Genomic DNA, 12014 nt, shown 5'->3' on the forward strand with positions numbered 1-12014 from the left:
AGCCAGTGCTCTCCTAGGATTGAACAGGTTCACTTTTAAGCCTGAATTCGAAGATTAAAACAAAGAGTCTAGGGGCAGCCCGGTGGCTCAGTGGTTTAGCGCCTGCCTTTGGTCCAGGGCGTGATCCTGGAGACCCGGGATCGAGTCCCACATCGGGCTACCTGCATGGAGCCTACTTCTCCCTCCGCCTGTGTCTCTGCCCCTCTCTTTCTCTCTCTCTCTCTCTCTCTCTCTCTCTCTCTCATGAATAAATAAATAAAATCTTTTTTAAAAAAAAGAGAGTCTATTAAACAATAGAGCTTAAGATTTAAAATTGTCTAATACAGCTCAGATTGCTGCTTTGGTACTGATTCTCGATTTCTGGCCTTTTAGAGTCATGACGTAAAATAACAACAGGCAAATTACATAAAACATTAAAATAACATTAAAATGATCTTGAACTTTGGGAAAAAGTAAATCCTAATTCAGACAGTGTCATACCAAAATACCTACATTTGTAATATGAAATATATGACTTTTATTTATGACAGTGAAGAGGGAAGGCTGTGAATTCATACTGAAGGTCATTATTCTCAACTTTAAAACTCTTTATGACTCATCCTGTGATTAAGTTCCATTTCCAGTCCAGCAGAAAGGGCCTGTCATTTCTGTTTTCCTGATATTTCAAGAAGCTTGACTGGGTCCCAGTTTCCCCTGAAAATCGCCCTTCCCTTGATGTGTCGAGTTTCGGGTGGTTGTTCTGGGAACTCCTGAAGGACTTGCTGGAAGAATTTGGGGGGGGGGGGAACAAGATACTAGCTTCTCAGATCTCAAAGGACCTTGTTCTAATGGAGTCTCATAGACTTCCCCACCTGGGTCGCTGGGGATCAATGAAACCAGGCTGCCCTTCAGCATGGACTGGGATTAACACCGTCATTTCTGCTTAGATTTTTCTTTTGTGCTTAAGAGTGTAGACTCTGGAATTAGACAGTCTGCCTTCAGATTGCTGCTGTACTGCTCATTTTTTAATTGCTTAACCTTGAGCAGATTATGTGATCTTTCCATTTCTCCATTCCCCCATCTTTAAAATGGGCAAAATAGTACCAGCTATCATATTTGGGTGATTGAGGCACAGATGTATAACTTAAAAGAATGATGCCTTGCACAGAATAAGCACTCAGCAAATGTTAGCCATCATTACCCTCACTCTTCTCCTCCCCGCCCCCCCGCAGTGGCCTTGCACACAGTTTATTCTTTGTCTAAGAGGTCTAAGAGCAGAGAACACATTGGTCCCCTCTCAGTACCCTGCACACTTCCCTTCCACCAAGTAGAGACTGAGCTGCAGCAGCACACTTTACCCTCCTGGTGCATTCCTGGTCACCTGCGTTTGCCCCAGTCATTCCAAGCAAGTGGCAGGTTCCCTGCCAGAAATAGCTCCCTGTACAGATTTTCTCCATCCTGCCTCATGAGATGAGCAGAAAACACATATTCTCCAAGTCCACAGTTTGTTTGGTTCAGTTTGGCTTTTTTATTTCACTGCTAGCCCACATCTTTGTACCTATTTTTTATGGAAAGAGCCTCCCGATGTTTCTGTCTCTCTTTTCACCAGTCTCTGTTCCCTCTAGGCTAGCCAAGGTTATCTTGTTGAATATAACGATAATTTCTTTCTTTCCTGATTTTGAAAATTATTAATTGTACCCTCCTGTCTACAGGAACTTGTCAGTGTGGCATGCAGAGCTTACCCACGCTCTTCCCCATCCCAGTTTCCAGCCTCATCTCCAAGTCTCCCACTCCCCGAGTGCCTTTTCCTGAATACACCGTACAGCTTTATGCAATGCTATATTTATTAATAATACCCCTTCCACAAGTCTCTTTTCCTGCTCCTTCTAACACACACACACACACACACACACACACACACACATATGCACCATATTCATTGCTACTTACCCCAAAGCCCCAGAGCTTTCTCTGATGTCCAGCAGCTCCAGTCATTCCCTCCCTGGGGTGTATGTTGATTCTCTAGGCCTTAACTAGAACACCAATCTCAATTTGAGATTGTTATGTTAGCTTCTCTACCAGATATAGGCCTCCCTGAGCAAGGAATTGCATTTTATTCATTTTTTCAGTATCCCTGGATGCTTAGCATAGTCTTGCAATTACAGATGCTCATTGAATATTTAATGAATCTGATTGCATGTAGCTTGATTTTGGCAAACATATATCCTCAGGTCATGATCTCAGGGTCATGATACTGAGTCCCGTGTAGGCATCGGCACTGGGCGTGGAGCCTGCTTAAGATTTTCCTCTCTCCCTCTCTCTGACCCTACCCCGCTCCCTGCTCACATGCATGCTCTCTCTTTCTCTCTCTCTCAAAAAAAATTTAGATTTTTACAAAAGATAAAATTCTTTTTATCTTTTTATTTATTTATTTATTTATGATAGTCACACAGAGAGAGAGAGAGAGGCAGAGACACAGGCAGAGGGAGAAGCAGGCTCCATGCACTGGGACCCTGACGTGGGATTCGATCCCGGGTCTCCAGGATCGCACCCTGGGCCAAAGGCACGCGCCAAACCGCTGCGCCACCCAGGGATCCCCAATTATTTTTATCTTTTATCTAAAAAGATATTCATACTGTAGGATTTATAAGATTCCTCTATCTATACCTATTCCCTCTGCATTTAAAAAAAGACTTTGTTTACATAAAATTTTAAGACTCTGCTTATTATATAGAAAAGACCATAAAGCCCTGTACAAGGCTCTTACACCTGAGCATTCAGCTAAATGCTGTGCACTGGGCTTAGTTCTTTAGACTTACTAACCCATTTAACTGTCATGATAGTCCTGAGGGCAGTGCCTTTTATTAACATCCATACCTAAGGATTCTGAAGCTCACAGAGGTCAAGTAACTTGATTATCACTTTCCTAGATCTGGGATGCGAGTCTGGGCATTTGATACCAGAGACTCCACTTTTAAACCCTATAAATGTCCCAATTCTTTGTGACAGAAACCATCTGATCCAATGGCTTGTGCATAAGAAAACCTGAGCTGTAGTTTTATCTGTCATTTGCTGGAAGAGATGGAAACTTCTCCAGGTCTCCCCACAGGGGTATCCTGAACATAAGATGGGGTCATTGAGAAATCCCTCAAAGGAAGAGTACCAGTGTAAATTTAAGGTTTGAAAGAAATGCTTCTTAACCAAAATCCTTCAGGAGGCATCATGGTCAGGAATAGGAAGAAACCAGCTGGCCCAGGAACCTAATGGTAAATTGGTTGAATTGGTTGTGGTCTGCTAAGTGATTTGCGGTATAGAAAAAACCAGGAAGTTCGAGAATTGTTCTCTTCCATTTCCTGTATTTCCACCTCCACTCCCAATATTTTTTTAACCATGGTCAGTGATCTAGAAGTACAGCAACACGAAGCCAACTGTTAATATTTATATTATACCAGGAACAAGAGAAATGGGAAAAGTATGAAATGATACTAAGGGTTTTGACTCCTAATTTGCAACAAGATTTTTGTGATAATTTTCAGAAAGATCAGAAAGATACATATCTGGCCTACTGCCTTAGGATCTAATCATTATGCCTTGTCTGTTGATTTCTTAAAACTCTGAAACAGAACCCCCCCCCCCCACAAGGTTTGTAGTGTCTATTTCATAACTGGTTTATCTTTCCCAGACATATTATGAAGATTGCAAAATTCTTATGACTTAAAAAAATTTTTTTAAGACCTTTAAAGAAATTCCTAGATTGTGCAAAATTGTTTGAGGATCTCAGAAGTACGATCTCCTCTGATTGGGTCTACTTGGGTGGATGCTCTTGAGAAGGACTGATTTTTATTTGTTAATTTTTCTTTTACTTTGTTTCGTCTTTCATGCCATGATAGAATTCAGATAGCATTTTCAACGTACATGGGCCAGAGTCTTCCACACAAGGTATCTCATGGACATAACTATAAGCCTCAAGGAGAAAAAGTTATAAGCCTCCTCCTTTTTCCCAGACTCTTCCCTGGAGATGCTGTGACTTAGTTTCAGTAACTACCATCTTTTGTAGGCAGAGAAGTAATGGCCTAGGTGGGTCGTGAGCTCTAGTGTCAGTGTTTTGACCTGAGTCCCATAACCCCAAGGAAAGCCACACCTTTGTCTTGGAATCTGCCTGGTTCATTTATCATCTGTCACTGATTTTTGTCTGGGAACCAGAGACCAAAACTCTCCAGGGATACTACTTACATTCTTACGTGACTATGGTTTTAATAGCATAGTCCAGGAATATCCTTTTTTTATGCTAATTTCCCTCCTTTTCAAAGAAAATGGCCCTGAAAACTCTGTAATTTTGTACGATGACCCTCTTGCAATCAGCAAGCAAGGACAGACTGTGCCATTTGACTGCATTGGAAAAAAAACAAATGGAAAATGGACACAAGCGTAAAGGCGTTTGCAGCTTCAGCATTTCTGGAGATTGCTTTATCAGCACGCCTCTGAGCACAAATCTGGGCCACGCCAGCTACCACTTTCCTGGCAGCTGGTTGTGTGCCATGTGGCTGTGACTCTCCCTGGAAGGTCACTTAGGCTCTTGGGCATGTTCTCCCGTGCATGAGAAATTAAATATGCGTTTCAGAGAGTGTTGGTAGGTTAATGAAAGTTGCTAGGATGTTGTTTTGTTGTTTAATTTGATTTATGACAGATCTCCCGAGAGTCAGGTGTCTATTTTTCACCACTTGACAGTACACTTTTGGATGGGGAGGGATCTCTGGGTTTGTGTCTGGTTTCTTTCTTTCTTTCTTTCTTTCTTTTTTTTTTAATGGTATGCTCGCCACTCTTTAAACACCTCCCTTTCACAGATGAAACAAGAACTTTGCTTCATCAGTTTCAAGATGAAAAGCATATAATCGCCCCCAAATGGCTTGGAGCAGTTATTAACCTATTATTGCCTTGTAATGTGGCGTCTCCGACAGTCCACAGAGAATGTGGTAGTAGCATAAATTGCAGGACGAATGCACTGTCAGATTGCCAGAGAAGCAAGAGGATTCTGGGGCTTGGCTCGGGGGCAGTTTATTCTTCCTTATAGGGCAGTTTTCTTCTATTCACACATGGCAAGATAAAGGGTTTCCCCCTCGGCTGCTCATGGAACAGTAGCTCCAAACAAGGGATGTGTTGAGACGAACTGGCCTACTGTGCTCGCTGAAGGCAGCTCCTACAGTTCCTGGCCTTTTACTCCTTTGTCCAAGGAATCAGTCCATTGTCTGCTAGGTCCTGGTCTCATGTCTGGTGCCAAATGCCACAGTGCCATTCCATTTGGTATCACTCATAGCTCTTCCCACAATCCAGAGCTACCAATGATGTTTCACAAAAGGTAGAGGTATTTCTTTTGCCCCGATTTGTCTGCTTGCTTGATGAACTGCCTTTCCGCTGTGCCCCAGCCTGATGGGAATCGGAGATGACAAAGTAAGTTGGAAAGTGGGAGTCCGCAAGTCCAAGGGCCGCAAGACACACAGCACTGCTGGTTGTGAAGCAGACACCCATATGGAGCTGGGAGGCCTATGCTTGGGTCTGCTGAAGTTCTTAAGACGCACCCCCACCTCCCTAGAAAGACTGGGGTTCCATCTGACTGTGAATTGAGAAAGGTTTCCCAGTCCAGGAACACTGCCTGGGAAGTGGCTGTGACCACGATCAGAGTTAGAAGTCACCAAGCTGTCATCTGGGTTTCCTTTGGAATCGTCTTTGTGAATGTAGGAATCTAAGTGTGGAGCCTTGTTTGAAGCCTTGCTGGAGAGTTCTAACAGTGAAGTACATTGTGTGGCCGGGCGTGGGTGGAGAAAGGCTGTTTCATAAGAAGAGCTAAGAATCCTCAACAGAGTTCAGCTGAGAGCTGACAACATTGCCTGGGACAGGCCAGTAGGATCCTTCACTGCTTTCCCATTCATTATTTTTCCCCTCTCACTGCCACTCATGTTTTCCCATTTTCATCTTTTCCCTTTTAACTCTAGGAATGCAGTCATTAACTTCCATTCTGTGAAAAGGGATCCATCCGTCAGGCCTTCAGACAGGAAATAATTAGATGTTTGGCCGTAGGCGATACCACAGCCAACATTGGACTTCTAGCCTAGAAGCTGGCCTACTGCAGCCTCCTGCTATTATGATGGTTGTTCCATGATGAACCAGTAACTTTTAATGTTGTGTCGATATGTAGAGGGTGTGTCCTATCCCCTCCAGGGTTTAGTTACATTTTTTTGCAGTACTTTGGTAAGAATGGGAGAGAGAGAGAGAGAAAAAAAAAAAAGAATGGGAGAGAGATTGGTGCCTGGGGGGTGGGGGTGGGTGTAAACGGTGATTAAAGGAGTTTGTGTGTTTACATTTTATCTTTGAACTTCTTCCAGGAATATTTACATTCCCATCATGACTTTGGGAGGATACAACCAAATTGGAGTTTTACTATACTTGTGTGTTTTTTTTTGATGTAGGAAATTATATGTATCGAGTGACAACTTAGTGTGATGACATGCACTCTTATCTCTTTATGTAAAATATATGTAGTGTTGCAACCTTTCCTTTCAACTGTTCCATAAAAATCCAAAAGGAAAAAACTCAATTATTCAGCTATGAGAAAAAAAGGACATCCTGCCATTTGCAACAACAGGAATGGACCTTGAGGGCGTTATGCTAAGTGAGATAAGTCAGCCAGAGAAAGACAAGGACAGTATGACAGCACTTATATTGTGGAATCTAAAAAAGCTAAGCTAATAAAAACAGAGAGTTAAAAGGGCATAGTTGGCCAGGGGATTGGGGTGAGGTGGGGTGCATAGGTTGATGTTATTTAAGAGTACAAGCTTACAATGAGTAGCAGATATGCCCTAATCTAATTCACAGTGTGGTGAATATAGACTATATATATATATTTTAGACAACAGTATTGAATTAAAGTTGACCCTTGACCAATGCAGGTTTGAATTATGCAGGTCACTTAAACATGAATTATTTTTTACAGTACAGTACCATAAATGTGTTTTCTCTACCTTATTATTTTCTTAATACTTTCTTTTCACCAGCTTACTTTATTAAAAGAATACAGTATATAACACACGTAACATACAAAATATGTGCTGTTTTTGTTACTAGTAAGACTTCTGGTCAACAGTAGGCTATTAGTCATGAAGTTTTTGGAGTCAAGGGAGGCAGCCTGGGTTGCTCAATTGGTTGAGCATCTGATTGCTGATTTCAGCTCAGGGCTCAAGTCATGATCTCCAGGTCCTAGGGTCAAGCACTCCCCCCTCCCTTGGGCTCCATACTCAGTGGGGAGTCTGCTTGAGATTCTCTCTCTTCCTCTCCCTCTGCTGCCCTCTCTCTAAAATAAATAAAATCTTTTAAAAAAAGTTTTTGGGGAATCAGAACTTATCTATGGATTTTCAACTACATGGGCGTAGGCACCTCTAACCACCACATTGTTTAAGGGCCAACTGTATAATCACCAAACTTGCTAAGAAACTAGAACCTAATTACTCCAACCATGAAAAGAAATAATTATGTTACATGATGGAGTTGCTAATTATTCCTTGCAGTGACAATCATATTAAAGCATAAAAATGTATCAAATGAATATGAATGAATGACTTATTCATCAAATGAATAAGCAATTCAAGTATACCTTGAATTTACAGTGTTATATATCAAATATATTTCAACTAAAACAATCCAAACAAGTTCTCACTGATCATCAATTTAGACTTGCTTACCTCACTGTTTTTATTAGGACTCATTGGAATGCTATAGAAACTTGAGGAGAGATTATCATTATCACCATTTGGAGAGGAATATATATATATATGTGTATATATACATTATCATTTCCTCTTGGAAAAGATAAATGTGATTAGAAAAATATCTGATTTGCCAATAGCAACAAGTTACTAGTTATTTCATTTTCATTCTTAGATTTGCAAAGCAAGTATCTTCACTTATCTGGGCAGAGAACAAAGGAATTTTCAAACCTATGTAAAACAAACTAAGTTGCAAAAGTCAAGTACGAGTTTTGCAATCGTAAAATCTATGATTTTCTAATCTGACTCACTTTAATTTTGGAAAAATGCTTATCATTCTACTTTACTATAAAAATGGATTTAGTATAAAATGTTTCTCTACCATGCTGTGAGCACTATTAAAGTTCCTGAACATCTGTATATTTATTACACTAATGATTTTCTTTCCTGTCTTGCTTTTTCACATTCCTCTTCCTGACTTCATGATATTTTAAAATGCCAAGATTAAATGTTTTATACATCTTTATAATCAGGTTTGGCTTTTCAAAAGTGTTTTAAATAGAAGAACATTTAACTTCATCTCAATTCTGACAATATTTGGAAGGCCACCACATGCCAGGTATTGTACAAGCTGCTAGGCGTAAAGTGATGGATAGAAAAATTCTTTTTTCTTTGTTTAAATATTTTATTTATTTATTTCAGAGGGAGAAAGTGTGCGCAAGCATGAGCAGGGAGAGGAGTGGGAATAGGGGTGCGGGAACCAAACTCCCCACCCAGTAGGAAGCCTCAACATGGGGCTTGATCCCAGGACCCTGGGATCATGAACTGAGCTGAAGGCAGACGCTTAATTGGCTGAGCCACCCAGGTGCCCATGGATAGAAAAATTTCTAACCCTATGGAACACAGTCTAAAAGGAAAACAGACATTATTTATTTGCTTGTTTTAATGTAGTCATTCATTTATTTAACTATTTACTAGTAACTACTAAGCACTTCCACAGCTCTCATTATATGCTGATTACTATTCTAAGCAGTTTGCTAGTATTAACTTATGTAAGTAATTATATATAGTGAGTATCTCTAAAGAGGTAAGTCATCTTTTTAAATTTGGATTTCACTATAATTTAAAAATAGGGAATGACAGAGATTTGAAGCATGACGGTAAACGCTCTACATTTCTCTTTTATTCGGTTACATCTTCCACATGTGAGACCTGGACAGGACAAAGAGAAATCTGGTTCTTATAGCAGGAGAGGAATGCTTAGTTGGGTTCATGACCCTCTCCTGGACCTTTTTCTTTCCCTCCTCCTCCTTCCTTAACCTGATTTTGTCACTGTTGACTGTTGCCTGATGTTGCAGATGACTCTTTCCATAGTGTTTTATTGGGGAGAAGTTAATGAAGAATTCTTGTTGTCAAAATTTACTTGCTAATCTCTATTTTCTTAGAATTATTATGTCTTACATATGTGGTTTTCAAGATGACTATTTACAAACTAGACTTTGACTTGAGTAGTCTTAGAAAGGTCTATTTTTCTTTTTTAGTTCCAAATCTAATTTTGTTCTTTGAAAATTTATGGAGCTTCCTTTAAAAAAAACATATATATATGTATTTATTTATTCATGAGAGACAGAGAGAGAGCGAGGCAGGCTCCATAAAGGGAGTCCGATGTGGTACTCAATCCCGGGGCTCCAGGATCCTGCCCTGGGCCCGAAGGCAGCCACTCAACTGCTGAGCCACCCAAGGATCCCTATGGAGCTTCCTATTGCTTTTCAACTCATTTGTTCTAGAAACAATGTGTTATACTCTTAATTGCATAATTTATACTATAGTATTTCAGAAGCCTTTAGAAGTTTTTCTATTTTTTTATAAACTTAATTTTCCAAATCAAAACAAACTATGCAGATTAACCAGAAGGCACTGTAAGAGAGAAATAATAATCTTATTCTCATGTGTAAACTGCTTGAGAATAAGATTGTTAGCATGCATTGGACAGTCTTTTAATTCTGAAAACCTCCGCAAAGAAAAGAAAATTTGTGAGTTTCTTCTAGCAAATTTAGGAGGCCCCTAGAATATCACCTTTATGACATTTTCTTGACTACCAAATGTATTCGACCTTTGTTAGTCTTCTTTACAAAAACTAAAACTTATCCCTTGGGTTGTTCATAATTAACTAGTTCTAGCCTATTGCTTATCTGGAATTAGCCACTTCTCCCCTTGGCTTGTCAGTATAATCAAGTCTACATTTAGGCACTAATTATCAGTTCCCATATTAAGCAAAATTTCAGTTGAGTAACAATTATAATTGTATATATGTGTGGTCTGCTAAATTTGACTTTTAAGGAAAAAAAAAAACCCACCATATATCAGTCCTTTGTGCTGGTCTAAATTTTGAATGTGCTAAAAGTGTGCTTTGTTTTTAGGACCGTATTGTGGAAGTATGACTGTTCCCAAAGAACTCCTACTGAACACGAATGAAGTCACTGTTCGCTTTGCAAGTGGATCCCACATTTCAGGGCGGGGATTTTTGCTGACCTATGCCAGCAGTGACCATCCAGGTATAGTAGAAGAATCAACCCAGATCTGTAAACTTGGGTCTAAGAATTCCTCTTGCTACTTATCACCATCTCTGGACAGAATTGCGACCTCAGATACAGAATATGTGAAGGAAGAGAGGAATGCAAGTCTTTGTAAGCAGGTAGATCAGAATTCAGAATACTTTTATCAAACATGTTAGATTGATTAGCTGACTATTGTGGGAGAGGGTGGATCTCATTTTTCTAGAAACCTTGTGTCTTTGGGGTGATTTTAAGGTCTGGCTATTTTCTGGAGTCCTCCCCCAACCTTCCTCAAGCTTAGAGGGCAAGCCTTTTAACCAGTGCCCCCTCTGCCCTCCACCCCCCACATATGCTCACACCAGTGCACCAACATGGGCTGTCACAGTGTGCTTTAACCATGGAGCTAACACTTGAACAGGAAACTGATGACGGAGGAAAGCATGGCCTCCCATCCAGGCCTCTTGTGTTCCAGAGTGATTACTGTGCAGTGCACTCCATGTCTGCCCAGAGTCCCAGAAGTGCCCAGATTTTCTGCTCTCAGTGTCCCTGGGCAGAAATGCTCTGGAAAGGGGGTGCACCATTCGTTTTCCTCTCAGCCAATCAAGTCTGGCCAATCCCCAGCATGGCCAGTGGTCACCGTCTGTTGCTTCGTAAGAACTACTGAAAATATTAAGGAAAGAAAGAACTACTTGCAGCAAGTGTGAAGTATTTTGGAAACTATCCTAGGTTGATTTAAATGCTTTAAAATCCACAGCATCTTAGCATGCCCATTGCTGAGCATTCATTCAGTTCTGTATTCTAAAGAGCATCCTCTTTTTAAGTCCTTGGTCCTGACTGATTAAAGTGGAAAGGCTGTATTCTCAGTAAATATGTAGTTCCATGCTCACTCAGATGCCACTAGCTAAATTGTTAAACTAAAATATTCCTGAACCTTCTTTATGAACCGTGTCAGGCTTTTGAAATTGTTTTCCTCTTGCCAAGGAAGGTTATTATACACATGATCTTTGCAGGCATGTGGGTGGATAGTAATGAACCAGTGTTGGCTTTTCTGTTTGAAGTAGTTTCTGTTATAATTCACTGGACGATTGCTGAAAAACCATGGTTGGGGTGGAAAAGAGAAATGTTAAATCCTGAAGACAGTGTTCCCAGTTTTGATTTATTTTTAAGTGGAAAAATTCAGATAATAACTAGATAGTGAATGCTTTTTAAAAATCCTTTTTTATTTAAAATTATTTTTAAAAATTTTGAGCATGAGTCTTAAGTTCCATTCAGTCTTCTAATTGTAATTATCTTTATTTATGACAGATTTAATAACATGCTTGGAACGAGCTAACCATTATTTGAAGACAGAATACAGGTAAATACGGTGCTGCAGGCATATGTTGCTGGACATTTTGTGTTCCTTCACATTAAACCAGATAAAGTACTATTTATATTTAATCTTTTAAAGATCGTTTTTGTTCCAAGCAATGAAGAATATTTGAAGTGATTTCTAATGTAGCAGAGTTCAACAAACTTTTTGTCCAGGGCCAGATAGTAAATATTTTAGAGTTTACAGCCAATGCAGTCTCTTTTGCATCTATTCATAGTTTCTGGTGCTGCTGTAATGCAAAAACAGGACAATATGTAAACAAATATGTGTGGCTGTTGTCCAATAAAACTTCATTTACAAAAATAAACAGCAGCATGGATTTGGCCCATGAGCTGTAATTGCTGACCTCTG

The 12014-nt window shown here is 40.0% G+C and overlaps 1 protein-coding gene across 1 annotated transcript in view; it reads left to right on the forward strand.

Moving 5' to 3' along the window:
• DCBLD1 (discoidin, CUB and LCCL domain containing 1) overlaps nt 1–12014 on the forward strand; it is a 66663-nt gene that overhangs the window by 28601 nt on the left and 26048 nt on the right. Inside the window, exons 3-4 of the mRNA XM_041732669.1 lie at nt 10157–10291; nt 11597–11648. Coding sequence (XP_041588603.1) covers nt 10157–10291; nt 11597–11648 — 187 coding nt within the window. The remainder of the gene's footprint in view (nt 1–10156; nt 10292–11596; nt 11649–12014) is intronic.

Source organism: Vulpes lagopus, chromosome 2 (genome assembly GCF_018345385.1).
Source record: "Vulpes lagopus strain Blue_001 chromosome 2, ASM1834538v1, whole genome shotgun sequence".
Classification (NCBI taxonomy): Eukaryota; Metazoa; Chordata; class Mammalia; order Carnivora; family Canidae; genus Vulpes; species Vulpes lagopus.